The sequence below is a fragment of the Egretta garzetta genome, unplaced genomic scaffold (genome assembly GCF_000687185.1).
Source record: "Egretta garzetta isolate BGI_Z169 unplaced genomic scaffold, ASM68718v1 scaffold471, whole genome shotgun sequence".
Lineage (NCBI taxonomy): Eukaryota > Metazoa > Chordata > Aves > Pelecaniformes > Ardeidae > Egretta > Egretta garzetta.
In genome coordinates this window covers 1,173,586-1,195,666 of record NW_009258629.1, presented here as the reverse complement: position 1 = coordinate 1,195,666, position 22,081 = coordinate 1,173,586, and the positions used below count along the sequence as shown (strand labels likewise).

Genomic DNA, 22,081 nt, shown 5'->3' with positions numbered 1-22,081 from the left:
GTGCTGCCACCCGCCAGTGCCACCCCCTGAGCCACCCCCCCGACAAGGAGATGCCAGTCAGGCATAGTCTGCATAGCTAATGCTCTGCTCCCAGACTGCATAGACAGCGCTTGCCACACGGTGGATCCCTCCTCAATGTAAAAAAGGCCCGAGATGAGCCAAAGCACAAACCAGCCAGCAGTAGAGAAAAGAAACAGAGACTATCTCTGGCTCCACAGTCCCACCACACTCCTCTCCACAGTTAAGGACCCTTGAGCAGGTCACACTGCTGCATTTTGGAGAATTTCAACTCTGGTCTTTCATTTCAAGCTGTTGAGGCCATATTGCTTCCTGGACCATACTATCTTTTTCCAAACACATAGTTGGGATTTAGGTTCAGAAGCAGATGACTGAGATGTGAATCAGCTCCAGATACAACTCCTACAGTGTCCACATGTACGTTATGTCTCTAGCATCTGTTGTAGTTATGGGAATCAGTCAAAACACCAGCATAGAATAAATACAGTGAATAAGGTCTAGGGGCTTCTTAGGCTGACCAAACTTAAGCATAGTTTTAGTGTAGGCCTGTCTGCATTTCTGAGCCAGAACTGTCTTGCCTTGCCTAATTTTCGTATCTTGTTTTGTCTTATTCAGCAGCAGCAATGTGTCTCTCCCAGTGCACCAGCGCTAAGTAAATTTGTTATATCCCTCCCACTCACCAACACCAAGGCACTGCTAGTGATCTACTGTTCCAGTTAAATTCCAAGTCAGCCCATTTATTGTTATTTCTTCCATGGAAACAAACCAGCAGAAATCAAAGCTCACCAAAGTCCCCTCCCCTTTAGAATCATAGAATCATTTAGGTTGGAAAAGACTTTTAAGATCATCGAGTCCAATTGTTAACCTAACACTGCCACGTCCATCACTAAACCATGTCCCTAAGGCCCTCATCTACCCGTCTTTTAAATACCTCCAGGGATGGGGACTCCACCACTTCCCTGGGCAGCCTGTTCCAATGCTTGACAACCCTTTCCGTGAAGAAATTTTTCCTAATATCCAATCTAAACCTCCCCTGACACAGCTTGTGGACCTTTCTTCTTGTCCTATCACTTGTTACTTGGGAGAAGAGACCGACCCCCACCTTGCTACACCCTCCTATCAGGCAGCTGTAAAGAACAATAAGGTCTCCCCTCATCCTCTTCTCCAGGCTGAACAACCCCAGTTCCCTCAGCTGCTCCCCATCAGACTTGTGCCCCTCAGCAGCTTTGTTGCGCTTCTCTGGACTTGCTCCCACGTCTCAATGTCCTTGTAGGGTGGGCCCCAAAACTGAACACAGCATTCGAGGTGTAGCCTCACCAGTGCTGAGTACAGGGGGACAATCAGCTCCCTACTCCTGCTGGCCACACTATTCCTGATACAAGCCAGGATGCTGTTGGCCTTCTTGGCCACCTGGGCACACTGCTGGCTCATGTTCGGTTGGCTGTCAACCAGTACCCCAACCAGTTGGCTGTCAACCAGTACTTTACAGTACGGAGTCTGAGTTCCCAAGTTAGGGATGCAGACACCCAGCCAAAAAAGTAGTGTGAAGAAGTGGGTTTGATACTGGTTTGGCAGACACTGGGTTCGGAGCATCCACGGTCAACTATTATACCTGTTGCACTACGTGGTTGGAGCTATCACCAGCCGCTTCAGCCATGGTAACATGGCTCAGTTATTCCCCCTTCATTAAACATTGTCATTTACCTAGCTGTAATTAGGTAGCGCCAAACTAAAGTCAAAAGGGCTTGCTAATTTGCGTTCTCCATGCAGGAGTTAAATCAGGGAACAGGTAATCCGTGAAAACATCATTTCACAAGCCGTCCTCAGGCAGAGTCTGACAGCACAGTGGTGCCGGCAGCCTGCACATGCCACTCGGCCAGCAAAGTGAGGACGTCTGCGCCCAACCTGGGCTGGCAGCTCTGCACATGCTCTGTTTGTCAGCCTGGTCCCACTCACCCTCTGAGCCTTGTTTGTCTACGGCTGCTGAGGCTGGGTGAGCTGCAGCATCTCTCAGAGCTGCTCCTAGGCAGTTTCACTCACTGAAGCCAAGACGTTTTTCTGAAGCTCAGTTAAGCTTCCAGGGATGTAATTTCAAGAGGGTCCATAACAAACAGAATACACCGTTCCCATCGGGCTAGTGGCAATACCCTTGCCTTGACAACAACCTGCAGCCGTAAAGCGAGTTTAATTCTCTGACAAGAAGATTGGCGACAGCAATCGTTTCATTGTTTACTGTAATAGATGGGATTCTTCCCTGAAAACCCTGGAGATGGCATTTGTCTGGTCTGGTTGTAAATAATGAGACAGACCACAATGGATTTCAGTTCCTCGTCAGTCTTTGATCAGCACAAAGGTAAGTCACCTGCTACTAATTTCAAAATCCTCCAGTCTTCCCATGCCTCCCATGCAAATGCAGTAAGATTACTTGACAGAATGAATAACAAGAATTTTTGGAAAAAATCAGGTCTCTTAGAGATTTATTCTGGTTACACATGAAGGAATTTATTCCGTCTGTTTTAGGCACAGATATTTCAGGCTATTGCTACAGTGATTTTTAAAAACAAAATTGTTTGGCAGAATAGCAACAGCATCTGATTGCTCTTATGCTTAGCATTGAGAGATGTATGTACATATTTATTGTTTATATTATATATAGGTATATATATAAACAATTGTGATATTAGCAAACAGAGCAGTTTAAAATTGAGTAAAAATTTAAGAAAAGCTGATTTTTCATAAGTCCACTAGTTTGTGTACATTAAAAGGACTAGATGCTGACAAGTGATCGACTTTGCTTCAGCGAATCTTAGCTGTATAGGTATGTATTGCCACAATCATGAATTTAAGATATCTTTAAAGGCCCCAGCATGAAGATTTTCCACATGGTAAGGTTGCTATGGAAATACAAATGTCTCTTTGTTGTCTGTTTTTGAGTTAAATGGTTCAATTTCATGTCTTTATTTGCCAACGCATGCTTTTATGTCTTATGGCTTAATCCACTACAAGGAATGTAGTGGCATTTCTTTTATGTTCCCAAAGCAGGAAGCTGTCAGTGCTTGATTACCCATATTGCAACAAATTTCTCTTTAAGTCAGCTTGCCAAAAATTTGTGTGCGGTGACCACAGTTTCCAGTGCACACCTGCAAAGTGTCCAAGCTGACATGGCCATGCTGGCCCCACAACGAAGGCACTGACTGTAGAAAAAAGATGAAGGGTGGGAGGAGGAGAGATGCTGCGGTGTCTTTTGGGCAGCCAGGTCCTACAGGTTGTACTTTTGTGCTTGCCTACTCTTCTTTGGTGAACCCAAAGTAAATACACTCCATGTAAAGCAGTGGACTTATGGCTGCCTTTCAGCCACAGTGGAACTCAAGCCTGAAGCAAGTCTTGAGAGTCTACACCAGTCAGGGTCCCCATCCTGAGTAGATGGGGAAAAGTGGGAAATCATTGAGCAAAACTGAGTGACAAGAGTCAAAAAATACTACCAGCAAGGATAAAGAAGGAAGGGAAGTACAATGGGAGAAGGGAGATCTGTACTGCAGGAATAGAGACAGGTGCTCCTGGGTCTTGTGCAAATGCCATAAGGAGCATTTTCCCCAGCAGGACAGAGGTGTGGCGCTGACCGAGCTTCTGCAGCTCCTAATGGCTGTTCTCAGCTCTCCTTCTGCAGGCACTACCCATGTGCTCTGTGACACACACCGAACCAGCCATGCTCAGACTGGGGAGGGAGGGGGGACTCCCAGCACACTCAGTGCCATGGGAATGGCTGCCAGGGAGGCGATGGAAGTGGTGCTGGGAATGAGGCTGGAACATGACCAGTGCTGGGGAAGGAGAAGTCAAGTCTCCAGATGGATAAGGGGGCAGACAGCAATGCAAGAGACCACTGACCCACACCACCTTATCTGGGTAGAAGTGGGAGACTTGGGAGGCAAGAACCTGACTGTACCTCCCCTTGATCCTAATCCGAAGCCCTGCCAGGCCACTCTCCACACTGACCCATCCTTATTCCTGTCTAGCATCATCTCCAGCTCCATTTCACATTCCACTCGCAGCACCTCCCCAGCAAGAGGGTCCCCTCCATATCAATTTGTCATGTCCCCTCCACCACCACTGCAGGGATGCTGGATCATTTGATGATTTGTGACTTACTGTTTGCCTTCCTTACTAGCTGCATGGGAGGCAGATGGGGAGCAGGAGTAGACAACGCACAGTAATGGCACACCGAACCCATTGGTTGTCGTGCAAAAAAAGTTCTATTCAAAATTTACAGTGTATGGTGAATTTTGTGTAAATAGCACGTCAGTGTCTGGGAACATTACTGATTTAAGTAGGCATATTTTTTTAGCAAGGAGAAGGTGAATAGACATGGTTTAGAAGTGGACAGGTATGGTTGGACTTGATGACCTTAAAGGTCTTTTCCAACCAAATGATTCTATGCTTCTATGCTATGCTTCTATCTTTCACTGGAGCAATTTATAACAATGGAAGAATACAGGCTAGCTTTCAGACACCAGATCAATATCTGTTGGTCCAATAAAATAATCCAACCCTCCCTAGAACTTCCTTCTCCACCCCACACATCAGAAAAGTATCCCAGCTACAGATCAAAAAACTAGCATTCCAGGCTTGAGAATGATACCGTCTCTTTGCAAGACTTCCTATGGTACTGCTCATTAATATCTTATAATACTTATCAATAGTAACAGCAGCAGCCATGTGGGACTTAAAAAGCCAAGGAACATCAGAACACCCTCCCCTCCTAATATTGCCTGGTGCCACTTGAACATGCGCTGTACCTGGCTTCAAGTGCTTTTAAAGCGCCATTTAAACAGCAAAGCTAAACAAAAGCCTGGACTGGTACATTCAACATTCACAGCCAGGCACACACAGGGATTATTACTTTGTTAAGCAATCGATAAATCCATAATATTAGAGAGTGAGTTACAATTTCTAAAAACTGCACTCATCCACCTCCCGCTGACCCTTGACACTGACATGCTGAAATCAAATAAACTGCCTAGCACTGTGTCTGGCTGACAAGCTGTGGGAAATCATGTAAGGCATTCGGCTGCTGCTGGAGACACGGGGGTTTATAGGAAAGAGGGGAGTAAATTTTATACATAAACGTTTCTTCTTCACAGCGAACATAAATAATCCTGTTATCTAGCCTTCAGTTTTCAAAACTTAGTGTTTTAGCAAGGTCTAAATTAGTCATTGTCAAGATCACATACACTAAGCTGCAGCAAATTTATTTAGACCTTAAAAATCCAATGCAGAAGAAAGCATGCATTTATGTACGTATGTCTAGCATGCACTTTGTAAAACAACACATCAGCCAACATTGCAAATCTTGTAAAACATGCATTCTTCATAGGAGAGTCAGAGGAAAATTAATGCTACAAGCCCGTAATTTCATTGCTCTGAATCCTGTGGTCATTCTGCAGTTTCTTTACATATGCCCTTTTCCAACTGAAAGACAATTATTTGGTCTCAAAGAAATGACACTCTTTTAAAACTGCAGCTTATGCCAGATAGATTGGCTTTCAACTTTAATTCCTTCTGAGGATTTTAGCTACAAAAGAAGACGTCACAACCCTGTCTGTCATTTTGTTTTTGCTCACTGAGATTGTTCCAGACCTTTCTATGCCACTGTTGTGCCAGCCTGCAGTTTGTCCCTACCCTTGCCCCAAATGCAGGCTCTTAGTTGGACTTTTTGCCTTCCTGAAGCTGACTGACAGCTTCCTTTCACCAGTAGCACAGCAATTTTCCAAAATAAAATGTAAAATGTATCTGAAATGGCACCAGTACTCACCAGCATTTACAGAACTGCAAGCTAATAGCTGAAGTAGCACTAACGCATTTGAAGATGGAGGGTGAGGCATTTGGCTATTCACAATTCCTCTATTCCGCGTGGTGGTGGTGCCCCAGCTGCCCCTAGCTGCCTCCACACTCCCCCGCAGGATAAGCTCACAGAGCAGGACGCAAGCACTCAGTACCTCATTGTTGCCTTCTGCACAACGCCCACTTTCCAAACCATTCCTCTTCTGCCCGGGAAGGTATCTGCAAAAAGAAATGTCCTACAAGCTTTGCACCCATGCCCCCTCATTCCTTGACAGGGTAAGCTGGAGCCAAGCTCGTCCAGCATAAATGACACCCAAGCTCTCCTGGCATTTCCTGCTCCCTGCCACGTGAAGCATCAGAAGACCATGTATCTGTCTTCCTCCTCACCCCCCACCCAAAGCCACACAGGTCATGTTAAAGACACCCCACTTGAACTTGTGTCATTGTACAGAAATTAAATTAATGTCAGTCTACTGTATATGAGACGCACAACATGGGCACTCATCAATTCCTCCTGGCCCAGTCTCCCTCACCAGCAGGGTGACACACTGGTCCACCTGCCTCTCCTTGCTCTGACAGCCAGGATTCATGGGTGGGGAAGTGTGAGTCTTGGATGTGGCTTCATGCTACCATCCCTTAGCAGGAGTGGAGCCCATGTTCTACAAGAGCAGGCATGAGGAAAACTTCTCCCTTCATTCATCCATCCATCCACTCATTCAGTGTTTCACTTCCTCTCCTTATACAAGAGGATAATTGCTCTGGGGAAAGCAGGTTCAGCCCAGCACAAGCAAAGGCACAGGGGAGAAGGTGTTCCAGTTTTAATTAGATGAAAAAAGGCAGAGGGAGTCGGGGAGCCACATGCAGGTGTGGATCCATATCCTCATCTTCTTGCCATCCTGCCTTCTGGGTAAGCAGCTGCTCTGCTTGGGAGGTGGAGAGTTTCCTTTTGTGGCTGGATTGCTCTGCTCCTGACTCACATCAGGAAAATTTAACAGTACTTACAAGGCTAAACAGCAAAAAGTACAAAATTTACATGTCTAATCCATAAAAGGAGGTGAGGGCCCTGCGGATCCACTCTCTGTTTCAGCAGATCTAATGGTTTCTTTCCCAATGCCAGCAGCATCTTCTCTGTATGATTCCCATGTAATAACTACCACATGCAGCTGCGAGAGGAGCTCTGTCGGTGCTCATGTCTGGCACCTCCTGTGTACCTCCAGAGGCTGTCAAAGAGGAGCAACACATGAGACGAACCTCTGTCTCACCTCCCTGCCTTCCACCCAGCCCATACTACACCCCTCTTGGAGGAAGGGGACTAGCTCAGACCTGAGCTTGTTATTAACATGTCTTTGTTGAGTTTACCAATTGTGAGAGCAGTCTGCAGATCTGGCATGATAAAGAATCTAATTAATGGGCACTGTGGTAAAGTCACTTCCTTTTCCATATGCTAGTCACTGATGATGACTGTCCAAAGGCAATGACTCTTAGTCTCTCCTGATCTCCCAAGCATACAGGTCAAAGCTTCTGAGCCAAATGAGCAGTTGCCTCAGCAATAGACTCCCCAACAGAATAAAAATTGAGTTAATATTTTTAATTTACAGATTTAATCAAAGGTGTCATTTAAAAGACTGTCTAGAAGAAAGAAAATAAATCAAATTTTCCTCAGCTGAGTAGTGATGGAGATAGATGGAGATGGATAGATGCACCATCTGTGCACTGGTGAAGGCAGATGTAACGTCAGCTTTCTAGTTTCCCCAATCCCACAAGCAGAGCTCCAGCTTTGACAGACTAACCTTTCCCAGAGTAAGAGCTGATTGTGTTTCCATGACAGCCAAATTTTGAAGTCAAGAGTGATGATTGCATCCTGGGGAGAGAAGGTCGCATGTAGGGAATTATGCTGGGCTGTAAACCCCAGCAAGGAGCTCATGCGGGTTTAGCTGTGACAATGTCTCATCACAACATTAATAGTGTGGCTAATACTTTAAAATTATCTTTAAAGATCCTTCATCTCTCAAAAATATATATGACAATGTTTAAAAAATAATTTATATCAACATGTTAATAATAATAATACTGTATTGATTATGAAAAGGAGTTTTTACTAACTTTTCAAATTCTCTTTAAACCATGTCCCTTTTTTCTGCACAGCTTACATAGTTATGCTATCTCCAGAAGACACGACAGTAAGGATAAGTCACCGGTCACCTAGTCTGCCCTTCCTTTGATCAACTCCCTGGTGTGATTTAGGCATCAGTTTTACTTTCTCCTGCTGACACGGTAGTGCAGTGGCTGGACGAATGTTATGCTCTGTAGCTCTGACCCTCAGCCACCGCAAACAGCACAGCTCACTGCAGCTGTACTTCTTTTTGAGTTAACAGAGGTCAGAAACTCTTTTTAAAATTAAACGTGAGACAGTGGCTGACCAACAATACACATATAGAGCATTGTATCACTACATCAGATTTGACTCTGCACCCAAAAATCAACTCTTTCCGACTCCTGGAGTTAAAGCTTAATAGTCCACTTGAAGCCAAAGGAGATGTAGGTATGTGGAGCATGGGAAGACCAGTCTGGAAGGAAGTTACAAGCAAAGAAGGAAACAGAGAATCATCACACTAATTTATCTAGAAACAGAAATCTGAGGAGTGCTCGGGAACAGGTCCTGCCAGCCATCTGCTTTAAATAATACTCTACACTGCAATTCCCAACAAAATAGACCTTTTTTTCCGAGCAATAGTCCACCTTTCCTCTTTGCAGGAATTATTAACACAAACCATTGCTGCCAGAAGTTCACTCTCCTGAGAAGATAATTCCCCTGGACACCACAGGGAAAGGAAGTGAAAAGCCCCTTCTGAGTGGCATGAGGATAACACTGAAACCGAAAACACCTGTGTACTGATTTCATCCTACCTCATCAAATGTAGCCGGGAATATTATGAGCTAGTTCAGTTATTTCTTCATTGCTCCTCAGGTCGTGTTACATTAATGTTAGTATGATTTCTTATAGGAGGTGGAAACCTACCAGAAGTCTTCTTATGTCCTCTCAGTGCCTATGTCTGACAGTTTCTGGAAGAAGTTATGAAGAAAAACAAGTTTCAGATGACTAACAAAAACCACAGTGCTGTTTAGATACACTTTGTTCCATCTTGAGTTAAATAGTCATAAAAACTTAGTGAAATAAGTGTCATTATTTTCACTGTTAATCATTCGTACTTGCTCTCCACTTCCTCACGGACTACTCCTCCCCTGCAGGTGACGCAGCAGAAGAGATTGACTTAACTGTGGTCTACCAAGCAGCAGCTAACGGTGATGTGAACACACTAACTGCAGTGATTCGAGAAGATCCTTCCATTCTGGAGTGCTGTGACAGCGAGGGTAAATGAAGGCTGAGCTTGTTCTCAGGGGATTAGTTGCTTCAGCTTACAATTAAATTTTACATTTTTTATCCTGATTTTTGTGTCCAGCAAATTACATTTAGTAGTAGAATATGAGAAATTAGAGTTATTATTTGGAACACCCACTGGAAATGCCCAGTTTGGATGCTTCTTTCCCCCGTAATTGTAAGATTTTTTTATATGGATGCAAATAAATTGTTTTGCTATAATCAGAGAGTACTTTACCATGGATCTATTTTATCTTCTTTAGGGACAGAAATTGTTGTCATTTCAGGGAAGGAAAAAGAATATTTTTTATCAAAACCAAATGCTGTACATTCTGCACATCTCTAGAGAAGAGGGTTACAGTCTTTTGCACTTTAAAAGCACATGTACAGACACAGTTTGAATGCTTTTGTCGTGTAATTGGTTGCCAAAGGGTTGGTTGTACAATGTGCAATGCTCTAAATAATCTGTTTTATCTGTGAGACTGTGCTCCTTTTCATTTTGTGTTCAGATTAATACTTCAAGTTATTACAAAGTGCCATCCGCTGGCTGGGATTTATGTGCACCTATTTCCCAAGTGAATTAGAGCCACAGATCTCTGGAAGGAAGACTTTGTTTATTCAAAAGTATTTTTTTATTGCAGTTTCTTTTAAAGGATCCGTATGAGCACTGTCTATTCTACTCTTTACCAGCTTTTATCAAGTTACCAATTTTTCCTACAATTTAAACCAGACATCCTGTTACCTTTAAAACATCTGTTGGTCAGTATTGAAAATGCTTAATCAAGCTAAAAGTCCAGGTCTTTAATGGGAGAGAGACTAAGTATGAAGGGCAGTGGGTGGAGACAGACTGATCAGCAAACAGAAGTGCTTCAGCTCCAGAATAAATTTGTTTACCAGTTTGTACATAGAAATGTAACTAAAGACCAGTCTTGCAAGACAAAACATATGGCTCATATTCTGCACATATGGCAGAGTCTGCATAACCTCAGGTTGAGTAGCACGCATTTGCTCAACACCCTCACTGAATCCAGTAAGAATAATTATTCTTGTTGTGTCTGAAGTTCCTAGTAGTCAATATTCATGTTTATTCCCAGTTTAGTCATTTTAAATTGCTTTGTCAGCTTCTGCAGGAAAATCTCTTTCTGTTATTCAGCAGTTAACAGAATGGAAGGAAGAGGAAGCAATTAAAAGATACCATAATACTTCATGATGAAATTTGAGTATTAGGTTTGAATGTAGTTTTCAGGTTTTTTCTAGCACAGAAATTGTTTTCAGAATATAAAATAATTTTCATAATAACAGAAAAGAAAATAGAACAAATCTAGTCTTTTAGTTGCTGTCTACATAAAGCATCAACTCACACGCATACACCTTTGCATGGGACAGGGCTTGATTTCATAAATACATTTTTGAATACATAGAGACAGAATGAAACTGGGGTTTGAGAAAATTAGCCAAGCACCATCTGGCTACTAGTCACTCCAAAGAATATCAGCCTCCAAAATGTTGTGCAAAGCCAACAGTTCATATCGGGAGCTTCTCAAGAAAAAAAACAGTTTTCCCTCCAGAAGCAGAGTTAATGAGGCAAGTCTTTTGCTAATGGAGTCATGCTCTTATTAAAATCCGTGGTCAGTAACTGGCATGGCAGTTACTTCCTGCCTGCAGAAAGCTGAGTACAACCGCTGGACAATTGTCAGAGGAAGGATTTGTTAATTTGCCAGTGCTAACATTAGAAATAAGAAAATATCTCTATCTTATGGCATTGACAAAGTAAAAATTGTAAAAGAATGTTTGACTTTCTTCCCCAGGTTGCACACCTTTGATGCATGCTGTGTCAGGACGCCAGGTTGATACAGTGAAGCTTCTGCTGAAGATGGGAGCCAATATTAATACTCAAGATGCTTGTGGACGTACCAGTTTATCTCTGGCAACTTATCTGGTAGCAAGACCTGGGGGACAAGAATGGAAAGACAGGGTGGAGTGAAGGGATTAAATGTGCAGACCAAATAAGATTCCTGTTTATACTACAGAAAGAAAAAAAAAAAGAAGTACAAACAATTTGGTTCTAGAGAGCAGTGAAACTGTAAACGTTACAATAATGCAAAGCTGGAAGCGACAATTATTAGGAAAGGATCTGAACTCCTGTCAGAGTGTCCTTTCTCTTTGGGGTTGTAAAATCAGTGCATGGTATGGGGATCTCACTAGATCCAGGGTCCAGTGGTTTCAAGAAAGCCACCTGTTTCTATGCACTGGAAAGTCCCCTCTTGTTCTTATGAAGAATATGCAGATTAGCTTTTCCCCTCCCACTGTCAGCATCAGATTTTAATGCTCCAGAGAGGGCATTCCTATCTCAAATTCTGGTGGTCAGCAGGCACGTTTTCCTGCACACCAGATGAGGCAGGGCGTTGCTTTGTTTCACTGTAATGCTGTACCTTGGATGGCCACGTTAAGAACTTAAGTTCAAGGTGCTGCAGGTGCCGGTGCAGGTACTCAGATCGTAAGCAATCCAATCCCCCAGTCAACCCATATGCAAGTGATAGTAGGGGCAGGCATCCCACTGAGAAGCTTGGGAAGGGAGATGCAGTGCACGCTGTCTGAAGCACACAAGGATGCAAGGATGGTCCTCCTCTCCTTGGTCTTCTACTCCTTGCTGGAGGGAATCCAGGATTCAGAGAGAGGACGGGGACCAAGTTAGCTGGGCAGAGGCGTTGACCATGGGCTTCCGTTATTAGTTGGACAGAAAGGAGGAAGGAATGTTCACCCATGCTGCATAGTATGAGTTATGGCTGGATGACCGCCAGTTCATTTAAACAGATACCATGGCAGCCTAATTAAATCACATCCCTAGCATCTAGCTTCTTCCTGCAAATTCAGGACAAAAACAATGCTTTTGCTCAGCTATGCGATATTCGGCCGGAAAATAAGTGTAGGAAATAGCAAAACAGGCAGTCTCATTCAGTGCAAGGAGCATGCCCCACTTACTTGAGAATAAACATTTCCTCTGCCAGATATTTTCAAAAAATCACATAATTAGTGTCATGCTCCTTTTTTCCTTCCTCTTTTCCCAGAGGGGAAAAAATATTGTTTGGAAAAAAAAGAAATTACTGGAAAAGATTTAAACCACCCAGGCTTCGAAGTTTCCATTTCTGTTTCTGTGACGGATATAATCGGAGGTCTAGAGAGGATTTGGCTGTGATGTCTGTCCAGAGAACTGAATTAAGCAGACCTCCACGGTCACAATCACACGCAGAATTCAGTGGTCTTGTAATTCCACCAGGAGCTGCAGCAGGGATGTTCTGGTGCCATCATTCCACACCTTCTCCCTGTAAATGCTGGTAATGCCGATCCAACATAGCCCGTACTGGAGGGAACAGTCTTTATTGATTGCCTGCAGAGGTTTGAACAAAACACTTAAACGCATGCTTGATTTCTCTGGGACCTAAGTATATACTGAAAGATTTATGCAGTCACAACCAGATTGTTTACTTGCTTTTTTGTTGAGGTGATCAATAGAAGGTTTTAGTCCAAGAACTGATTCATCCCATCTGTTGTGGTGCTGTTTTCAGCCTAACATTGTCACTAATTCAAACTTCTGCAACAATGTTTATAAGACCACACTCTAAGGTCTGTTACTATTGATTTGCCATCCCTGCTAAAATCTCCTGAAGGAAATGAGATTAAGTGCTCATGTTCTTGGTTTAACCTAGCATAATTAGATCCACATGCAGGAATATGTGTAGCATTTGCTAGCGATACAGGAATTAGCAGGTTTTTAATCACTGTTTACTCAGTCAGTACTTGCCACAGCTGCAGAAAAGCCAAAATGCACTGTCAAGAAAACACCTTACCACAGAAATGAATGACCAAGCCAGTCTGAGACTTGGACTGCAAAGGGGAGCCGCTCCCAGTGTTGAGACCTGTATTGGAGAAACAAAAGACCGGTTCCTCTGCTGGCAGAAACAGCTACAGTCACACACGGCTGCCAGAACCACCAAGCAAAGGTCTGGCCTGATGCATTTCGCTTTCCTCTTTGACATGCTGTAATTTCTTTTTTAGGGCTGGCTGGAAGGCTGTGTCAGCCTGCTCAGAAACGGTGCTAAGCAGAACATAGCCGACAAAAACGGGAGGTTGCCACTACACGCTGCTACCGCAGAGCCTGACGTGAGGTATGTCCCAGGCTCCAGCAGCATTTGCTGGTTGAATCTCAACAGGTGATCACCAAGACAAGGTACCCAGCCCAAAGGTGAGCCAGAGTCGGGAAGACTAGCTCTGACAGTTACACTTGTGACTTGCTCCTTCGTCTGGTGAGCATCATAAAGGGGGTAGGGAGGAGGAAAAGCATTGTACAACACTTGTGTAACAGAGATACGTGGGCAAGTAAGGTGAGGAGCCTGGTTTAAGATCACAACAGCAGGAAGGAAAAAAGACTATGATAGAGGTTGAAACTTCGGCTTTCCCTGACCAATAACCTTTCTGCCACCTCCCCACAAGAAATATTACAAGAAGCTCTATCTCTGGACTTCTCCGAGTAGCACGGCAAATGTGAGAAAAGTTTTCCACATAACAGCCTCTCTGAGAGCCCCTACCGTAAAGGGGAAGCTGAGGTTTGGTGGAGTGGCTCATTTTTAACTACTTTTACTGTAGTAAAAACTACACAGTGTCTTCACAAGATGACTTAAGAAAGATCCTCTTTGTCCATTCCAGCCTGTGATAATAGGAAGCTTAACAAATTTTGATTTGTACACCTGAACAAATTAACTCAAAAAACTCTCCTAAGTAAATAATGCTTGAAGGGGTAGGAAGGCATTAGAGACAGGTAAAACATCCAATACATGCAAAATGTTCATGTGACTTTAATCAGTGCGTCTATGATTTTGCTGCTGTTGCCGTATCAGACCAGCACAGACCTCTATGAATTTCTGCTGATCTTGCTCTCAAGCTTTTTTTAACAGCTTTATTCATTTTCCACGTTATCGTTGGTTTTCATGCATCACTTAGAGAGAATAGTTTGAGGTTTCAGCAAAAGTATGGGTCACTATCATTAAACAAAGCCTCCACATAAAGAAGACAATGTTTCTACAACACTGTGCATATTGCTACTTGAAAGGGAACAGTAATCTCCTTTACCAGCAGCACACAGGGTTCCCTGAATGTTTTTCATACTCTCCATGGATACGGGCAGACCTTTGTTCTGCACAGGAGTTTACCAGTTGCTCAATTCCTTTTCCTCTGTCTTCTCACTGGGTTTGCCACATGCCCAGAAGACGTGCCTGGAGCACAGAGGGGGAGGCTTTTCCATCACGATCATTGCCACTCTCTTGAATCCCACATGTTGCCAAAAGGGTACATGCAGTGGCCAGCTACAAAATGCTTTTTCAGCCAAGTTTGAAAGCTGGCAGCTCGCTGCTACAGCCCCATGTGCCGAAGGCAGCACAATGGACCACATGGAAAGACAGAGACGGTGATCAGCCAATTTATGTATTGATTTGATAATGGATTGATGTGCCTCAGTGTGTTCCACAAAGTCTAAGAGGCAAGCTGGAAAGAGAATCCATGGACTTCTTGATCTATGCCTTTAAGAGTAGATATCAGAGAAATCTCAGCTGCATGGCTGAGTATCTACATATTTGAGTGTTAGCACTTAAGTTGCCATAATGGTCTAAGGTTATAAGTGAGCCAAATTTGTTGTTGATAGAGGTTTTACACTGAAGAATGAGATTTCCTTCACATACACTAGTTTCATTGATTATATCTGGGGTTAAACTATAGAACCAGGTATTAGATTATAAAGCTATGTGACCAATGGGGTTTACAAGCATATTATGGTTATCTCACTTTCCTGCTCACTAGTCCATTTTTACCCAGACCTGTTTTCAGATACTGAATTTCTGAGATCCTGAGTCATTGTGCCAAATTACTATAAGATGCCTCTTCCCTTTACAAATTTTTACCAAACTAATCACAGCAAACCTAAAATGTCACCCTTTTCAGAGTTCCTATAGTATGACTCTATTATCCCATTGGCTGTGTGATTCAGAAAAGGAGGTGTAACCACCCCTCTTCTACAAATATTTGTATCCATGTACAAATGGATTTGAAGTCCTAGCAAAGCATTGCAATCTGCCCAGTTCACCCTTTAGGGATATTCTAGTTAGAAAAAAATTAAATTTGGACTTCTAGCACCTGAATATGGCATTACCAGTGGATAAACTTTTCACCTGCAGAATTTCCCAAATCATCCCTAAGCAACTGTAAATGCCTTTCTTTTGAATAATTTACACTATCTAGTTGTTTATTACTGGGGGGGGGGGGGGGGGGGGGGGGGGAGAAGAGCAAATTTGTCATGGAATATTCTCAACTTGATCTGATCCACACACCTGAGACCAGTTCAATCCAGGAAACATACTGGACGTTGTTGAAGATTGTCCTGATGGAAAGCAGCAAAAGACTTTCATTCAATCTCCTATGCATGGGAATAAATGCTTGTATACATTTATCCGTGCATTATTTATACGTTTACCAGAATTCCCTCCTTGATACTTCATCATCTTTCAATTTCCTTGCAAAACAGCACATCTTCTAAATGCCCATGTTTTGAAGGTTTCTAGCAAATCCACACCTTCAGATGAGCCACAGATGTGCATTATGATCTTATCTAGGGATCCACTAAGGATATATCTTTCCTTTTGCTAGAATCATAAGATCCATGTTAGGATCTATACCATTAGCCTGTAACAAGATGGTCCTTTTCATTTCCATGCTCCACCCATGTACATGATCCAAACACTTATCATCCTACTATAAAACACAACCATCTTCACCAAACCTATAGTGATTTCAGAACATCTTCATAGGATACCAAACGGAAAAGAAAAGCAAAATCCATGCTGTGTTAAAAACATTGCACTTGAATAGCATTTCATGTAACCATTTTATTGTAACTGTTCCCTCCACCAGAGGGAAGTGTTTGTAGTCTGATATTCTATAAAATATGAACCAATGCATTGCCATATTTTATACCATAACAATGGTCCTCGCCCCTCAGGCACACTGTAAAGTCTTGTAAAATACTGTCGGTTTGTGTTTGTGTAATATATAGTTATGTATGCACACACACACACACACACAAACATGTACACAACATCACATTCCTCCAAGAGTTGAGGAGAGTGAAAAATCATTTTAGAAACTGGTCATTAGCATTTCTGTTTGTTTAAACCTTTATAAAATAAATTAATTGCTAAGCTACCAAAAACTGCACACATGTATAGCATTACACACCCTGATCCTAGCCTGGCAATCAGCACAAGAGTTCTTCCTAGTGGATCTGCTTTTAATTCCCAGCACTAAACTTCTGGTTTTACAGTAAGCCATAAATTCCTATTTGTTTTTCTAGTATAACAAAGCTCAGACCTAAGATTCTGACCTGTGCCCATCACTAATACTGATTTTGCTTGAAATTGCATTGGGTTTTGGCTTGTTTGTTTGTTTTTCACAAAAGAGGTCAGTTTTTCAGGTTCAGTCAGGAGTACAGCACACTGATTATGTCATTGCTTCTACAGGCTCCTGAACGTGCTCCTGCAGCAGTCAAATCTTAGTGAAATTAATCATCAGGACAATGAGGTGAGTGAGCTTGTGCTACAAGTCACAGTCCCGAGCTCTGGGGGCCTACAAGTCACGCTGTTCAGAACAAGTCCACTGCACTATCAATTTTATGATGACACTATGCACTAGTCAAAAGTTTGTATAACGCTTTTGCTGAACTCTGCAAAGCATTATCTCACTTTTCCTACTATACGTGATGCACCTTTAGGCTAATAAACTTTCTCCGTATACTGCCAACTATGAGGTACCTTGAATCAGTCTCTTAACTCACTTGCCAAGATATTAATTGCTTTTGATTCTTCTGAAGTTAGACGTTGGACAAAATCTTCACCTTAACCAATCATCTCATCATCAAAGTACAGTTCTCTGGAAAAATATCAGACAGCTGGTATTACACAGAATGTCCGTGGAGCTACAAAAATTTAGGCTATCCTCTGATCCTTAAAAAATGGTGCCCTGCAGATATATATGTGTACACAGTGTACACAGGAAAGTGTTAACTTCCCAAATGTGTTTTTCTCCAAATAGAGAAGCCAAGACACAAGAGAGGCTCTGGATGTCTTTTCATATGTTTCTCTTCATTCTAACAATTGCTCAAGGATGCATCTCTTCTCCATGGTGCCAGAATCGCCACAGGGTTGTTAATTTTCCCTCTTCCCATGAACCTTCCTTATCCCTGCTCACAACAACTTAAACCAGACATACGCTTTGTCTTGGTGTAGAATTATGTTGCTAATGAATTGCATGGAACCATAGATCATAATTTCGAGCCGTAATGTTTTGCTGTAATGCGTTGCTGCATGCGGTTTGGAACTTTTAGTCCAGAGCACTGTCATTTCTCACGGCGAAGATATTTGTTCAAGTGTCAGTACTAAGCCCTGAATATTCATGGATTCTGAAAAACGTGGATCCTCACAAATGATTGCAGCTAATAGAACTGTTCTCTTGGCATAAGTAAAACACTTCAGTCTTCCCATCCTACACTTGAGAAAAACACACCGATGAATGCATGAACACGTAAACAGTAAGAAATACAGCTGGAGGTTTCATAGTTTCCGCAACTGCGGCTTTCTGTGGGTTTACTTATGAAGCCTGTAAGATAACAATGTGAAGAAAGATTCCCTGAAAAAGCCTCAAAACTGGGCAAAACAAGTGCCACACTGTATTTCTCACAGCCGTTTCTTGTTTTTTCTCCTTTTCTGTCCCCTATTTCTCCTTAATCTTTATAAATGTATGATTATTTGTCTGTCTCTCACCTTTAATATTAAATTCTGCTGGATTTTCAGCTTTGACAGTTCTGATATCACTCTCATGCTTCCCCTCACAAACAATAGTCTGTCCACAGATGCCACTCACAGACGGTATCACCGTGCACAAATCAGATGGGTGCAGGCTTGACAGCCATTGCCCACTGCAGCAAGGCCCACCCTCGTGAGCTGCTGCTACAACCAGCCCAATGCTCTTTTCTCAGTTGGGTGCTCCAAAAAGGCACATGGAATGTACAAATTACTAGAAAAGAAACAGAAAAGAAACCAGGAAGCATTATTCTCTGTCTAAATCCTTGGTACACCCACATCTTGAATGTCAGCCGCAAGAGTAATCTGAAAAAGGATATAGAAGAAAAGGAACAGAAAAGGACCGGGAAGATGGTAATAGTTCTAGAGTAGCTTCCTTTCATAGGCAGGATAACAACTAGAACAAACTGACTACAATAGGACTTTCAGCCTGGCAGCTGTGTCAGAGGGATGACACAACACAAGCCCATGGCATCATAAATTGTGTGGAGAAGATGGAAAGATAATTATTATTAACTGTTTTTTACATCTAAAATGATGGAGACACCCACAGAAATTATCAGGCAGCAGATTCAAAGAAAATGAAAACTATTACTTCTTCAGAAAATGCACCATTACCCTGTGGAGGTCTGGATGTCATAGGAAGTCTTTAGCCTGATTACCAAATATTAGGTGACTGTATATCATGAATCCTTGTTTCTTGTATTTTCTCCCAAAGCACATGCTACTGACCTCTCCGATCTGTTTCCCTGTACTAGAATGATCCCTACCCACAGTCCTCACACTCTTATCTTACAGCTGACTCTGCTGGTTACCACAGTAGAAACAGAGAGAAAGTTGATTTTTCAAGGATTTTCTGGCTGTATCAACAGATTGAGAGTAGATGACAGAAAGCCGGCCTGGTACACTGTAGCTTCTCCTCCTTCATAAATTTTTCCTGCTCTCCAGGATTAGGGGTAAGGACCCATTTCCCAGCTGGAAATCACTTCACTGAAGCCTCATGTCACAGCACTCACAGATACTGAGTGCCCATCAACAGTGCTAAGTCTCTTGTGTCAAAACCTTGGTTCACTGACGTCAATGGCAGAGCTCCCATTAATTTCAGTTAGGGCAGAATTTTACTCTCATTTTTGGTTTTACAAAACCAAAACCCCCATGATTAAGTTTTGCGAACCCTAACTAAAAACAAAACTGTTCTTGTTCAACTGCTCTATTTTGTCATTGCCTATGCTTAAGACATCTGGGGACTTGAAGAGCCTTATAAGATACCTGATGAGTGAGAAATCAATGTTAGGGCATTCCAGGTTTTAGTTAGAAAATTGCTGCTAAAAACTTCCACTATTAATGCACTGCTAAGTTGTCTGCATCAATGTTTTATAGCCTGTACTTCACCTGAGTTGTTGCCAATTGGCTTTATGGGGTTCTATGGCAAGTTTTAATTTCTTTTCCACTCTGCATTTTTGGCTTTTTATCATTTTGGAAACCAGGCAAGACCCTGAAAATGCATTTTCCCTGAGAAGAGATAGTAAACAACACCTGCCCAAAGTAAAATGTTACCACATCTGAACAACAACAGCAGTTTTATGAAACACATTGAATGGGTAACTTTATACAGAAAATCTTTAATATTATGGATGTAGAGTAAAATATAGGTGTGAATAACAATGCTGGTGAAGGTTCAAATACAGGCCGTGAATTCTCTGATCCACCAAGACTGACTGAACACAGCTAAGATGGAATGAAAATGCAGGTCAATAGTCTACCATTTGCTTTGCTTTCTCCCTAAATAGTAAATATGAGATGTTTAGATTGTGACTTTTTTTGTTGACATCACTGGGCCAGTTCCTTAGCTTGTTGATTAGTGCCAGCTAGAATACTGGCTTATAATATTTATTTTGGATCAAAGATAAGACCTAAAATAAACATCACACTGTGTCATGTCAAAGCAGCAGTCTAAAACAGGCTTTTCTCACAGGGTCCAAACCGAGCGGTGAGGAACCATCCCCCAGCTGTTGTAGTCCTGACTATGCATTATTTACAACAGACTATAGTCACGTACGAAAGAAGCATTCTTATTTCTATCCATATAGTCACATATGAAAGAAGCATTCGTATTTCTATCCATTTTCTGTAATAACTCCAAAAATCTCTTTGCTTGATTTCCCCTTATGACTCCACTAATTTGGAAGCTGTTACTAATTATTCCAAATCAAGAGCGGGAGGGAAGAGTGTGTCGGCCCCGAATGGTTTCTGAACTACCTAGCTTATCTACAGAGACTTGAAGTTTGCTCCTCTGAGTAACGATTATTTGCTCTCCGGGTTTGTGACTTTCAGGGAATGACTTCACTCCACTGGGCTGCTTTCCACAACAGGCCCCAGCACACCGAGACTCTGCTGCACAAGGGAGCAGACCTGACCCTGGTGGACAAGGACTTCAAGACAGCTCTGCACTGGGCAGTGCAGGTGAGCCACAGCCGCGGTTTCACCAGGTGGTTGCTTAAGCTGAGCTGGGTATTGTGGTGTCCTAAATACTCCAAAAGCAATTATTTCATTTGTGAAATGAAGAAAATGGATGCTAGAAATGCCCACTAACAGCCCCAGCATTTTGCTAGTGGGCACAGATTGAGGATCTAGCATCTTCTTTGGAAAGCAAGGCATACTTAATATAGGCTCAGCACTGTTGCCCTAAACAAAGTTATCGTTTATCTCACTGGGACTACGTGTATGCCTCATGTGGAACCCATGCTTAAATTTTTTCACTAAATCAGTGTTGCAGATATCAGCAGCTTAAATAGTCTTGCCAAAGGCCTTTGGGAAAATAATAATGTAAACACAAGTTATAACATATCTAAACAGCTATAGATGTGGAATAATTAGCTGAAGCATTGAGGCCCTACTTCTCTGGAAAGTAAGGAAGACAAGGAGGCAAACAGAGTTCCTGTTGAGCTCTGTGTCCCTATCTCCTGTGCAAAAAACCCTGTCAAACAGCTAAAAATTACTCAGGCCACCATTAGAGGAGAAAATCATGCAAGTTCAGTGTGGCATTAAACACTGTATTATGGAATTGGTAGTAAGTAGTCTAAAATATAGCATAATTTGCTAAGTCATGCCTAAAATTTACTGCAGAAAACTTCTCAGATTAAATTATATAAATATGTTTTTACTTGCTCACTTGCCATAGCAAGTTCCGGTATCAATGTTCAAAACACCTGCACACCAGATAAGCAGAAACAGAACTTGCACGAAAATCCAGTAACATTTTCCTACAATGACTAAATATTTGCATCCTCACCTTTTCGTTTAAGTTCACTCATCTTAAAAAATGTGTCAACAAAGAAATTTAAAAGCTCTGAACTGCCACATACTATATTTGTAAATGAGTAAGGACATCTAGAACGAATAACCTGTTTCCTTCAACCGCAGCCTCCCACAGATGGTTCATGTACAATAGGTTCAACTTTTGTTTTTCTGAAGTAGAGGTATATTTTGGCCTCCGCAACTGGTATTATTTCAACACTAGTTTTGTTCTTCTTTAATCCTAATCAGGCTGAAATTGGGCTACGCCCTTGCTATTTTGCCTTAGGAGACTAAAGTTAGCTACTCCAAAACCGGTTGTGCATTTTTACTAGGCTTACTCCAATGCAGGCTGCATCCAGTGGGAAATCTCCGAAACTCATGCAAGCTCCGGCAGGCTAGGCAGTGATCTGGATCATAGGTCTGGGAACAAGCTGTCTCTCAAGCAGAAAGGCAAAAGGGAATCTCCTTCATATCAGGACCCTCAGAGTTCCCCTCATACTTTAATCTTTCCCTGATTCTATATTTTGTAAATTTTATTATTTAGTTCCACTGTTAACTCCACCTTTCTCTCACAAACATGGAGAATAACTCTTGAGAAAAGGGGAAATTAAAATGCACAAAACCCACTTGGCCTCAAGTGGAGGCAAAT

At 42.3% G+C, this 22,081-nt stretch overlaps 1 protein-coding gene across 1 annotated transcript in view; it reads left to right on the top strand.

The window, feature by feature from the left end:
• Positions 1-2,331: 2,331 nt before the first annotated feature.
• Positions 2,332-22,081, top strand: part of ANKRD55 (ankyrin repeat domain 55) — a 46,968-nt gene continuing 27,218 nt past the window's right edge. Inside the window, exons 1-6 of the mRNA XM_009648262.1 lie at positions 2,332-2,371; positions 9,106-9,228; positions 11,044-11,174; positions 13,292-13,401; positions 16,798-16,858; positions 20,470-20,598. Of these exons, the coding sequence (XP_009646557.1) occupies positions 2,332-2,371; positions 9,106-9,228; positions 11,044-11,174; positions 13,292-13,401; positions 16,798-16,858; positions 20,470-20,598 (594 nt within the window). The remainder of the gene's footprint in view (positions 2,372-9,105; positions 9,229-11,043; positions 11,175-13,291; positions 13,402-16,797; positions 16,859-20,469; positions 20,599-22,081) is intronic.